Genomic DNA, 11,021 nt, shown 5'->3' with positions numbered 1-11,021 from the left:
ATTACTGTAATGTTTTTATCAGCTGTTTGGTATTTAAGATTTTTTATTTTTTTTATATTTATAGATTTTATTATGGCATTTTTTTGCCCTTGTAATTTGTGAGAACATTTATTGGACATTTCCAGAAGTTCCTCCTTGGACTATTATGTTAGTTTACATTTTATTAACAGTTTAAAATTACTAATATATATGTACATTTGGAGTGTAATGTTCTTTATTTAGGATTTAGTGCATTTATTTATTTATTTTGTTCTTTCTTTCTTTCTTTCTTACTTTCTTTCTTTCTTTCTGTGTTCCATTGAATAACCTGTTATCAGTAATAGCCAACACAGATAGGTGGCTGTATTAATATTTATATGACACGTCACATACTGTATCACTAAAATGCCTGTAATACCTGTAAAAAAGTTGCTTGTATTTCTTTATTATAATATAATAAATAGTATTCATATAATAAAGTTATCCTGATCAGCCTGTCTATTTCTTAATTAACCCTCACAAATATAATTGTTGACCTACATCTATGGGCTTGCAGTATATATAAACAGTTTTCTCACTCAATAAATTATGTACTCGTGCATGCAGTCGTAAGATATGAATTTACCATCAGTCGAGGTGAACAACTGCATACTGTTTACTTTTTTTTATCTCTGACCACTGTCACGTAAATCCTTTCATCCTTGCAGGTAGCTTTATCTGCAGACGGCAGAGACACAGTTAATCACAGATACTCACAGGACAAATAAAGTCCAATATACCTTAGGAGAAGAACCACAGATGTCAACAAGAACTTTGTGATGTCTGTCTAGCAGTATCTTATGTTGGTTATTCCTTATTGGGTAGATCTTCAAATACACAATACCGATTTCAATAGGGGAAGTCGTGGCCTAATGGTTAGAGAGTCGGACTCCCAATCGAAAGGTTGTGAGTTCGAGTCCCGGGCCGGCAGGAATTGTGGGTGGGGGGAGTGCATGTACAGTTCTCTCTCCACCTTCAATACCACGACTTAGGTGCCCTTGAGCAAGGCATCGAACCCCCAACTGCTCCCCGGGCGCTGCAGCATAAATGGCTGCCCACTGCTCCGGGTGTGTGCTCACAGTGTGTGTGTGTGTGTTCACTTCGGATGGGTTAAATGCAGAGCACAAATTCTGAGTATGGGTCACCATACTTGGCTTAATGTCACTTCACTTCACTTTATTTAGAAAGTGTGGATAGGTGTGGATAGGAGTGTAGACACAAGGCTGACATACTTAGTGTGGCCTAAAGGGAACCAATGCCCTCATAGATCATGTTTTCGGACTCTGAGAAAACTTCTGCTTAAGCGATAGCAGAACTTACTGCTACAATGTATGAAGCTGCCAGCCGCAGCGCTGGTGATTTAGTGTCAAATGTGCAGATGGCTAAGTGGTTACACATTAATTGTGTGAGGCCATGGTTGGGCAGGACATTTTGACTCTGAACCACTCAGAGTTCAAAGAGCAGGAGCATCAGAGATCAGTTTACAGTTGAGTAAAAACATGATTCCACAGCAGAAGAACAAGAGTTCACGATTGTGACCTCAAAAGGCTGTTTTCCCATTTAGTCTGAGGAATTTGTACTTCTAAAACGACAATTTTACCCATGCTGCCAAGATATCAGATATAATTTTCATTTTTTTCATTTTGTTTTTATAGAGATTCACAATAAGATTTAGATTAAGAACATATAAAGCTTAACAGATCAGTTGTTCATGTATGAATCTTTTGTGTATATATATATATAATAAACATATTTTTCTTGATGGGTTTTGAATTATTTTTGTAGCCAATACTTTAATGATAGATAGATAGATAGATAGATAGATAGATAGATAGATAGATAGATGGATGGATGGATGGATGGATGGATGGATGGATAGATAGATAGATAGATAGATGTTGTGTAAAATCTACTATATATAGATTAAATTATATTAAATGAAATGCAATATTATTAAGGAGCGTTACGCATTTGTGTATACAATAACAGTTTATTATATTATCATTATCAGTATTATTAGACCTGAGAAAACACAGTAAATCAGTAAAAATAGTTCATTAAAGCACACTATAAATGCTGAAGTTGTATATACTTCTATTCAAAGTGCAAAAAATAACTAAAAATAAATAAATAAATAAATAAATAAATAAAAATAAATAAATAGTCAAAACATTTGAAAGCTGAATAAATAAGTTTAAATTATCATACTGATGTATGATTTATATGACAATATTCGGCCCACGGAGATAAAACTGTTTGAGAATCTGGACTGAGGATGCATAAATAAAAAATAATATAAAATAAATAAATAGGAAATCGCCTTTAAAGTGGTCCAAATTAAGTTCTTAGCAATGCATATTGCTAATCAAAAACTAAGTTTTGATATATGTAGGCCTACGGTAGGAAATTTACAAAATACCTTCATGATACTTAATCTCCTAATGATTTTTGGCACACCCCAAAAAATTAAATAATACATGTGCGACTTAAGACTGGTTTTGTGGTCCAGGATCATACATATACAGTCTATAGCACTTATATTTTTTTCCCTTCCCGAAGATGGACCTATTTTACCGTCTCGAATATTTGTTACGTAATGGTTGTAGGTTCTACATTGTGCTTACGGCTTTGTACACTAGAGTTTGGCAGCAGTGTTATGCCTGTTGCAGAGTGCGTTATTTTCCGTTGCAGATTTGATCGCTTTTGTCGTTCTGCAGGTGCGTCAGTTTTTAATCTGCCCAGTAGGTGGGACTTGATGCTCGGAGCATGGACCTCTCTCCTTCTCTCTCTCTCTCTCTCTCTCTCTCTCTCTCTCTCTCTCTCTCTCTCTCTCTCTCTCACACTCACACACTCTCACTCACACACACACACACACGCACACGCACTAGACTGCGCTCTGACTCTTAGTCTTCAAACCGGAGCTCCAACAACCTGGAACTGTGCGACAAACAGCACTGAGGAGACGGGGAAGCTTGTACCATGCAGCCCGGAGAGGAGGACAGCCTGGGACCGTTGATTTTTGAGCCCTTTCTACATTGACGGAGTATTTCCCCCCTCTTTTCTTGGGGACATTACTGCGATCTAATTGATCTGACATACCTTCACTCTCATCCACGCACCCGCGCGCGCTCTCGTATCACCGTACGGATACCCGTTGCCGTTGAACATTAGTGAGGAGCTAAAACATTGAGGGAAGCACCTGGCAACATGGATTTATTCTCCATCCCACCCCGCGTTTGCTGGTGGAGGATCCTGTTTCTCCTCAGCATCTTCCAAGATTATATGAGCTCCATGCTGGACTGCCCACCGACCTGCCGTTGTTCTGCTACAAACATCTTTTGCAATGAGTCTTACCAAGGGAATTTCTTTCCCCTCCTGGCACCGCAGGACACCTCGAGCGATGGGAATACCACTAACAGCCTCCCGGACCTGTTTGAGAACATCTCCTCCATGTAAGTCAAGCGCACAAGTGTCCATCACATGTTGAGTCCATGTGTGCATTGAGATCAACTCTCAGCCTCCCACTCACTCCAGGCTTTGTGTTGATGTGTGGGATGATTAGAAAGATTTTAGTGGTGGACAGTAGCTAAAAAAAATGATCTTAAATTCATAGAAAATGTCAATTATACTGTTGGATTGCAATTGAATGTACATATTAAATCAAGAATAAAAAGGAATCCGATTACTCAATATACACAAAGTAGATAATAGATAAAAAAAAAAAAACTTTTAACTTGGGACAATTAATTGCAAAATCTGAGCTTAAATGCATCTGGGTTTTTGGCTTCACAGAGAGGAGTCTTTATAGAAGCTGCTTTGTATTCAAGACAGGAATCCCAAAAGGAATTTTGTCGCATTCGTGAGTTTCGTCAAAGGTGCATTGTGCTATTAAAGACAGCGAGAAAGAGGTAGAAAAAAGCTTTGCATGAGTTTGAAGTCACACACCAGCCTATATTAACCAGTGCATGGAGATTTTGAAGTCACATCTTATTTTTGCATTCATTTCAGGGCTGGTATTCCAGTGTTTGGCTTCTATTAGAAGGTTAAAGTCGAATAAGTAAACGGAGACATAAACATTAATGTAATAGCCATATGATGGTGTTTATGATGGTCTCTGATGGTTTTGGGATAAATAAGAGAGCTGCGTAATGGCCCTCAGCTGATCGGAACAACTAAATAATAACGCCTGGAGCAAAGGAAACATTAATGTTGTTGTCTTCAACCGACTTTGGATGCCAAAAATGACATGAATTGCAAAAGCTATTAGTTTTGGCATATTAAGACGACCATTCTTCTTTCTCTATCTCAAAGTTTTACTCATATAGGCCATCTTGTGGTTCAACACTGGACACGCCATCAGTGTTCATTTCAATAATTTAAGCTACAGATGTGCAAAAAGTGAGACAGATCGCATTCCCATTGAATAATGTCAATGATACCGCAACAGTGAGAACAAAAGAGTACGCTTTGGTGAACAAAAACTCGATTCACGCTTGATTCTTTGTTGGGAATTGCCTACAAAGGGATGCCATGACAACTCTATAAAGTTCTTTGTGACAGATTCACTTTTCCCCATCGCATTCGATCAAAGAAACTGCATAATAGTGTATACAAAATGATGTATGAGCTCAACAGGGAGATAATTTTACAGCCCTGTCTCCAGTCACTTTGTAAGGCCACTAGAGGGGATAGTGGTAACCTTTTCCAGTATCAAAACTGGAAGTTCAGCGTGCACTGATCAGGAAACTTGTCTCTAAATTGTGCAAGTCCTTTCTCGCTTATTTGCTTTTGGCTAGTTGTTTGCTTTAAAGATTTAATTCTGTGCAGTAGCTGTAGAGATTTCAGCACCTTCTGATGCTGGACAGCTCCTGTAACTTACCCAGTTTTGGCATACTCCTGGTCCTGTGCTGCCCATTTTGGGTGTTTCTCTTATGTGGCACCCAATCTTGGAGCCCCTACTAATGAGTTTGTGATGTAAATCAAAAGGTGGACACCCAAAATGTGATGTGGGGTACTTCAGGAGCAGGATCGAAAGTTTTCCTGAAAAAGAGGTCTACATTTTTAGTCGGCATTCCCAGACGAGTCATCAACCCACTTCTATTGTATTCGCTCGACCTTGACCAGTTTACAAATGATGGCAATTCTCCTCCTTCAGGCTAACTAGATTCAATGTTACTATTAGAGGCCAACTGAATCCTTGGAGGAGACCGGGGCAAGTTGTCACATGGGAAAGTTGTCATCTAGTCAGCAGTACATACAATTAACTAGGTTTTCAGTCAACAGAGAAGTTTTTTACATAAATGTTAGGACGGGGCAGTGACAATTTCTGATATTTATAAATGCAGCTCATTAAATACAGTTTTCCAATTTTCTCATATTTGTTTAAATCTGGCTTGAAAGCTGTTAAATTGCCTATTATACTGTCAGCTATTTATATGCAGCTTCCTACTGTGACAACTTGCCCCATATACAATAGTGTGATATGAATGGTTGGCAGACACACCACCATTTAAAGGTTTGGGGTCAGTAAAATTTATGGTTTGCAATGAAGATTATTATTTTTCAAATGAAGTCTCTTATGCTCACCAAGGCTGCGTTTATTTAATCTAAAATACAGTAATAAAATGGGAAAAAAAATATTATAATTTAAGACAACTATTTTATATTTTAGTATAATTTAAAATGTAATTTATTAATGTGATGGCAATGCTGAATTTCCAGCAGCCATTACTCCAGTCTTCAGTATCACATGATCCTTCATAAATCATTCTAATATTCTGTGATACGCTTTTCCAGAATACTTTGATTAATAGAAAGTTCAAAAGACTGCAGCAATGTAAATGTCTTTACTGTCACTTTTGACCACATCCTTGCTAAATAAAAGTATTCATTTCTTCACATTCAGTTGCTGCTTTGTAGCCATGTTTTAAAGTATTTGTCTATACAGAAAATGAATTTCTAAGAAAGAGTAAAAAGTGTGACAACTGTCGTTTCTACTTATTAAGCAGTTCACTCCTGAGAACTTGAGGACAGAAATGATTTTATTTTACAGTATGCAAATAATAAAGGTTCCTTGCATACTGGGACAACAGCTTAAACAGAAGGTAATTTATTTTGTTGTGCTAGCATAGCTTTATTACAGAGGCTTTTTTATTTAGCAGCATCTAAATTAATTTGTATAATTAAGCATCTATTGTTTAGAATATTACTGCTTTTTAGGTTTACAAGGACCCTGCAAAGTATTTGGAAAACATAATCATTTTATATAATCAAGTTGCATTTAAAGAAAGATAAAATAAGCACCATTTCCATAAAAGCTAACACCTCTGCTTGTGAAATGTGTTAAGTTAAAACAACAGTTTAGATTCTAGGATGACACTTGTGTGTGCTTGGGAAAACTCATTTCATACATCCTCTAAAAGTCACCTTGGATGTAGAAAAATGTAGTTTGTCCTGAGAAAAAGACTTACAGAATTTATAAAAGCTACCATGGGCCACTATATAATATAAATAATGTGAAATAGTATTTGTTGGCATCACAAGTGGATGAAGTCCATCCATTTGTGCAGTTTTGAACATTTTTGAGTGAGAATAACCCGAAGTAGAGTTTGTCATTCTTGGAGCTTTTACAATCTATGGTCGCCCCCCCCCCCCCCAGCTTTGTTGTAGTCTTCTGTTTGTTGTGCATCAGAGTAATCGAGTACCCTAGTGTTGCTCATTTGTTTTCATCAAGCCTATCCATTACGCTAATTGTCTTTTTTTGCACTCTCAATAATGGTATTTCTGTATTAGCAGCACTATTCTTTTATTTTGCTAATGGAATGTCATAATGCATGGCCAGAATATGAACAGCATACCAGATCCCTCTTATTTAACTCTATATGTAACAGCAACAACAAAAATGCTCAGTGAAGTCAATATGAAAGAATCTAGCTTGTTACTTTGCCATTGAATTTATGATTGTTCTGACTTCTAGAAAGAGTATGAATATTGCTTTTTAAATAATAATGATTCATTTACTATTGCTAATTTCTGACACCTCAAAAACTGAGTTTTATCAGAGGGTTAATAAGAATGCAGTTTGTTACTGCCGATTAACACAATTATTAATATTGACAACTTGATATTGATGGTATCAGACAGTTTTATGATATCTGATTTTAGATTAAAATGATCTTTCTGCTTTAAAAAAATCTCTCTCTCTATTATTTAATAATTTCAAAATTATTTTTAGTTTATTTATATTTGTACTTAATGAATCTATTTATTTATTAAAGGGTTAATATAATTAAATGAAGGTATTTATTTACAAAAGGTTCAGTACCTTAAATTTCAAGAAAATATATATTCATTTCAATATTATTTTTATTTAATCATTTTATTTATTTATTATTATTATTATTATTATTTTTTGTGTGGCACATACAACACTGGATTCTCTCTCTGAGCAAACAAGTCACTTACTATTGTTGATTGACCATCCAGTCTCCATTCAGCCATCCCAGGGGTCTCTGATGGTCATCTTAGAGCCTAATTTCATGTGTGATTAAAAAGAGTGGATTAGCAACAGTTCGAAATACGCCTAGTTGAAAATGACTCCCTAAAATCTAAATGGCGCTACTTTGGAAAGATCTCCGAAGCTCAATAACACCGGAGCTTTCAAAAAGCGTTTTCAAAGTAAAGCGGCTGTTGCAAATCGGCACCTATAAAAGCCATCAGCAGTGTCACATACCTGCTGATAGATGGAAAAGGCATGAAAAAAATAGGTTGCTCATTGAAGAACATTTTAATGGAAATTCAAACAGCGTCTACTGTATACTGATGTGTTGTGCGTAAGAAGGATTTTATTTTTATTTTTCCCTTTTACTTCGCTCGCTTGCTTGCTAGATTGCTGCTTTCAGGTAATCAAACAATAGCTTCAGGGCACAAATGGATCTATAATTACACTCCTTATGGTGACGATCAAACTTGAGCAGGAACCAGGAAGGGAGAGTTAGCTGCTGTTTAACTAGGTGAAATGTTGACTAAGAGTTTGTAGATTGGGTTTTTGGTTTGGAAATGCTTCATGATATGTGACTTCTAAGGCGTCTTTTGTGCTGGCAGGTGTGGTTATGTGCAAGGCCAGCTAATTTCGGTATGGTCTGTCTGGTCATTGCTGTTGGAGACCATGTTAGAAGCTGTGAAATCATCCATTTTTTTTGTCTCATGCCCTGGTTGTAATACCATCTGTGGGAAAGGTCATGGAGATATAGGGACACTATGGAAATGCTTGTTGTTTGTTGGATTCATGAAATGCATGGAATATTCATTGGGTTTGTAAATGTCACATGAACCTCAGTAAGCAAGTGCAAAACCTTTACAAACAGATGTGATATACCTCAGGGTCTCAGAAACTGAATCTTATGAAATCAGGCTCAATATATATATATAAAAAAAGATTTTGTCTTTTAAACTTTTTATGATAACTGATTATAGATTAAATAAATATAATATTTACAATTATAGATGCAACTATTTAAATTTTATTTTATTTTTTAAATTTTTTGGATTTTAGACACATTTTATTTGATTATTTTTTAAGATATTCTTTCTTTCTGTTTTTCTTATTAAAGAGTTACATTAGAAATGTCTTCAGTTTGAACTGAGGAAAATTATAGATTTATTGCATTATACATATTCCTTTCAACAGTTTTATTTAGTTTGTAAAAGGGCTAAATCCCTTAATATCGCTAAATATCCTACATTTAACAGAGAATTACATTATTAATACATTTATTTACAAAAGGAATAGTAATGTTTTTAAGTAGATTTATTTCACTATATAGATTCCTTTTAACAGTTTTGTATTTAGTTTATTTAAAAAAGGGTGAAAGCCCTTAATATCACTAAATATCTTGTTTGACAGAAAATAACATAAAAGGGTTAGTAATATCTTGAGTTTGAAGGAAAATAGATTATTTGCATTATTTTTCTTTATGCATTTATTAATTTATAAAAGGCTAAACATCTTACATTTCAAAAGAAATTACAAATTACTTTAAACTGTTTTGTTTTTAGTTTATTTCTAGAAGGGTGAAATCCCGTATTATCCCCAAATATCTTACATCTCAAAGAAAATAACATTATTTATTTATAGAAGGTGTAATATCTTAAATTTAAAGAGAGATAAAAAAAAAAAAAAATTCAGCTATTAACTATCCTATTTATTGTATCCTAATTACCTGAAGCTCATTTTACAAGGTGTAACAACCAGAAGCAAAACTACTTCGAAAAAGCACATGAAATCGTTGCTGCTTTCTGTCTCTGCTTTAGGTCTAGTAATTGTTAGCTCTGTCCTCTTGGCAAGAAAATCAAACTGACCTCATGCATAACAAAACTACTTCTGTTTGAAAACTATTTGGAAGACCGGCTTATTGGCTTAAAGGCCTTTTCAAAGACAAAAGAAGAGCTTTTGCACTTGTTTGCTAGTTACAGACCTTGTGAAGTCTAAGCAAAGTGCCTGCTTTATTTACTTTATTCATTTATTTACAGAAGCACAGGTGCAATTTGAAAATTTTGAGAGCCTTAGGTGTCGGATCAAAAGAAAACTAGGTTTTCATCTGTGTTTTCAGAAATAGTTGTTTGACATTCTTAACCTAGAAAACTGCCATTGTAGCGTGTGTTATTATTAAAAGCCCTTTTGTGACTTTTTCTTTGACCTTGAGAGCTTAAAAAGCTTTTTGTCTATTATTACGCTATGATATTGGTGACATAAGCTCATGCATGAATGAGCATGTCATGTGCATTATTATTTTCAATAACAATTTAGACTAGACAGGCTTTTAACAACCCGTTAAAACAGCCAAAATAATGCAAAGTTCTTGCTAATGTGCAAATTATGGATTTTGAAGGAGCACGTGAATGATCTCGGGGCGCGCTAGCATGGACTGACCCGCTACTGTCCTGAGTACAGTAATGGGAAGCATCCATTTGTGTGACCCCTGATGTTCATAATGTGTCTGGAGGCCCTATTTATGATAACCATAATGGCAAAAAGATCAATATAGAGCAGGCCAACCTCAAATACCCTCAAGGTGTGGATGCAGATATGAACGTGTGACACAGTCAAGGTCTCGCTGTGCTACGTTAATCAGGAAACTTTCCAATAACGGCTTTGCTCGTTTTTTCCATTTCACGTGTTGTTATGGGTCGCTGCCTTCAGTCATAAATAATCCCGGCGTGTCATTGAAATGGGGCCGTGTGCTATCGATCGGAGATTCTTTCCGTAACATTGAAATGGGTCGTTTTGGTTTATGTGGGGTTGATGGAATTTATCCAGAGGTGGACATGTTTACGAAGTGGGAGATCTGGGGTGTGGATCCGCATATTAAGTCACACCAGTGGACCTGTGTTTGTATTTGACATGCAGAACCACATACTGTACATACATTCTTATTGTTTTCTATCCCTCCTTCTTGCCAATGATCTTACAAACATACCTACATATCTTATTTACAATTGTGGGTAGTTTTAATAGTTGTATTTGTATCAAAAATGAAGAAGGAGAAGAAGAAGGTCATTTACATTAATAGTAGTAGTAGTAGTAGTAGTAATATTTATAATATATTAATATAATAAAATTATAATTATATAGAGTAAAATTATTATTAGTAGCAGTATTACTAGTAGTAATCACTGTCATGTTGTTGGTTAATATTAATGATGATGATAATAATAATAATTAGATGTAGTAGTATCAATACATAGTTATTATTATTATTATCAATCAATAATATAGTATTATAATGTAATCTCATTAATATTATTTTAAGCAGAAGAAATAGTAGTAGTAGAATATAAATATTAAATAACAATCAATAAAAATACTTATAATAATAATAATAATAATAATAATAATAATGGTATTTTAAATATTATCTTTATATAATAGTACATATTTGAGTAAATTGTTATTGTTATTATTATTAGTAGCAGTTGTAGATGATGATGATAATACTAATTAT

General features: G+C 34.9%; 1 protein-coding gene across 1 annotated transcript in view; it reads left to right on the top strand.

Annotated features, from left to right (window-relative positions):
• The first annotated feature begins 2,904 nt into the window (after positions 1–2,904).
• The window catches only part of LOC132125157 (NT-3 growth factor receptor-like), a 239,498-nt gene continuing 231,381 nt past the window's right edge, over positions 2,905–11,021 (top strand). Inside the window, exon 1 of the mRNA XM_059536416.1 lies at positions 2,905–3,470. Coding sequence (XP_059392399.1) covers positions 3,226–3,470 — 245 coding nt within the window. The 5' untranslated portion in view covers positions 2,905–3,225. The remainder of the gene's footprint in view (positions 3,471–11,021) is intronic.

Source organism: Carassius carassius, chromosome 43 (assembly GCF_963082965.1).
Source record: "Carassius carassius chromosome 43, fCarCar2.1, whole genome shotgun sequence".
Classification (NCBI taxonomy): Eukaryota; Metazoa; Chordata; class Actinopteri; order Cypriniformes; family Cyprinidae; genus Carassius; species Carassius carassius.
This window is presented reverse-complemented; position numbering and strand designations above follow the sequence as displayed.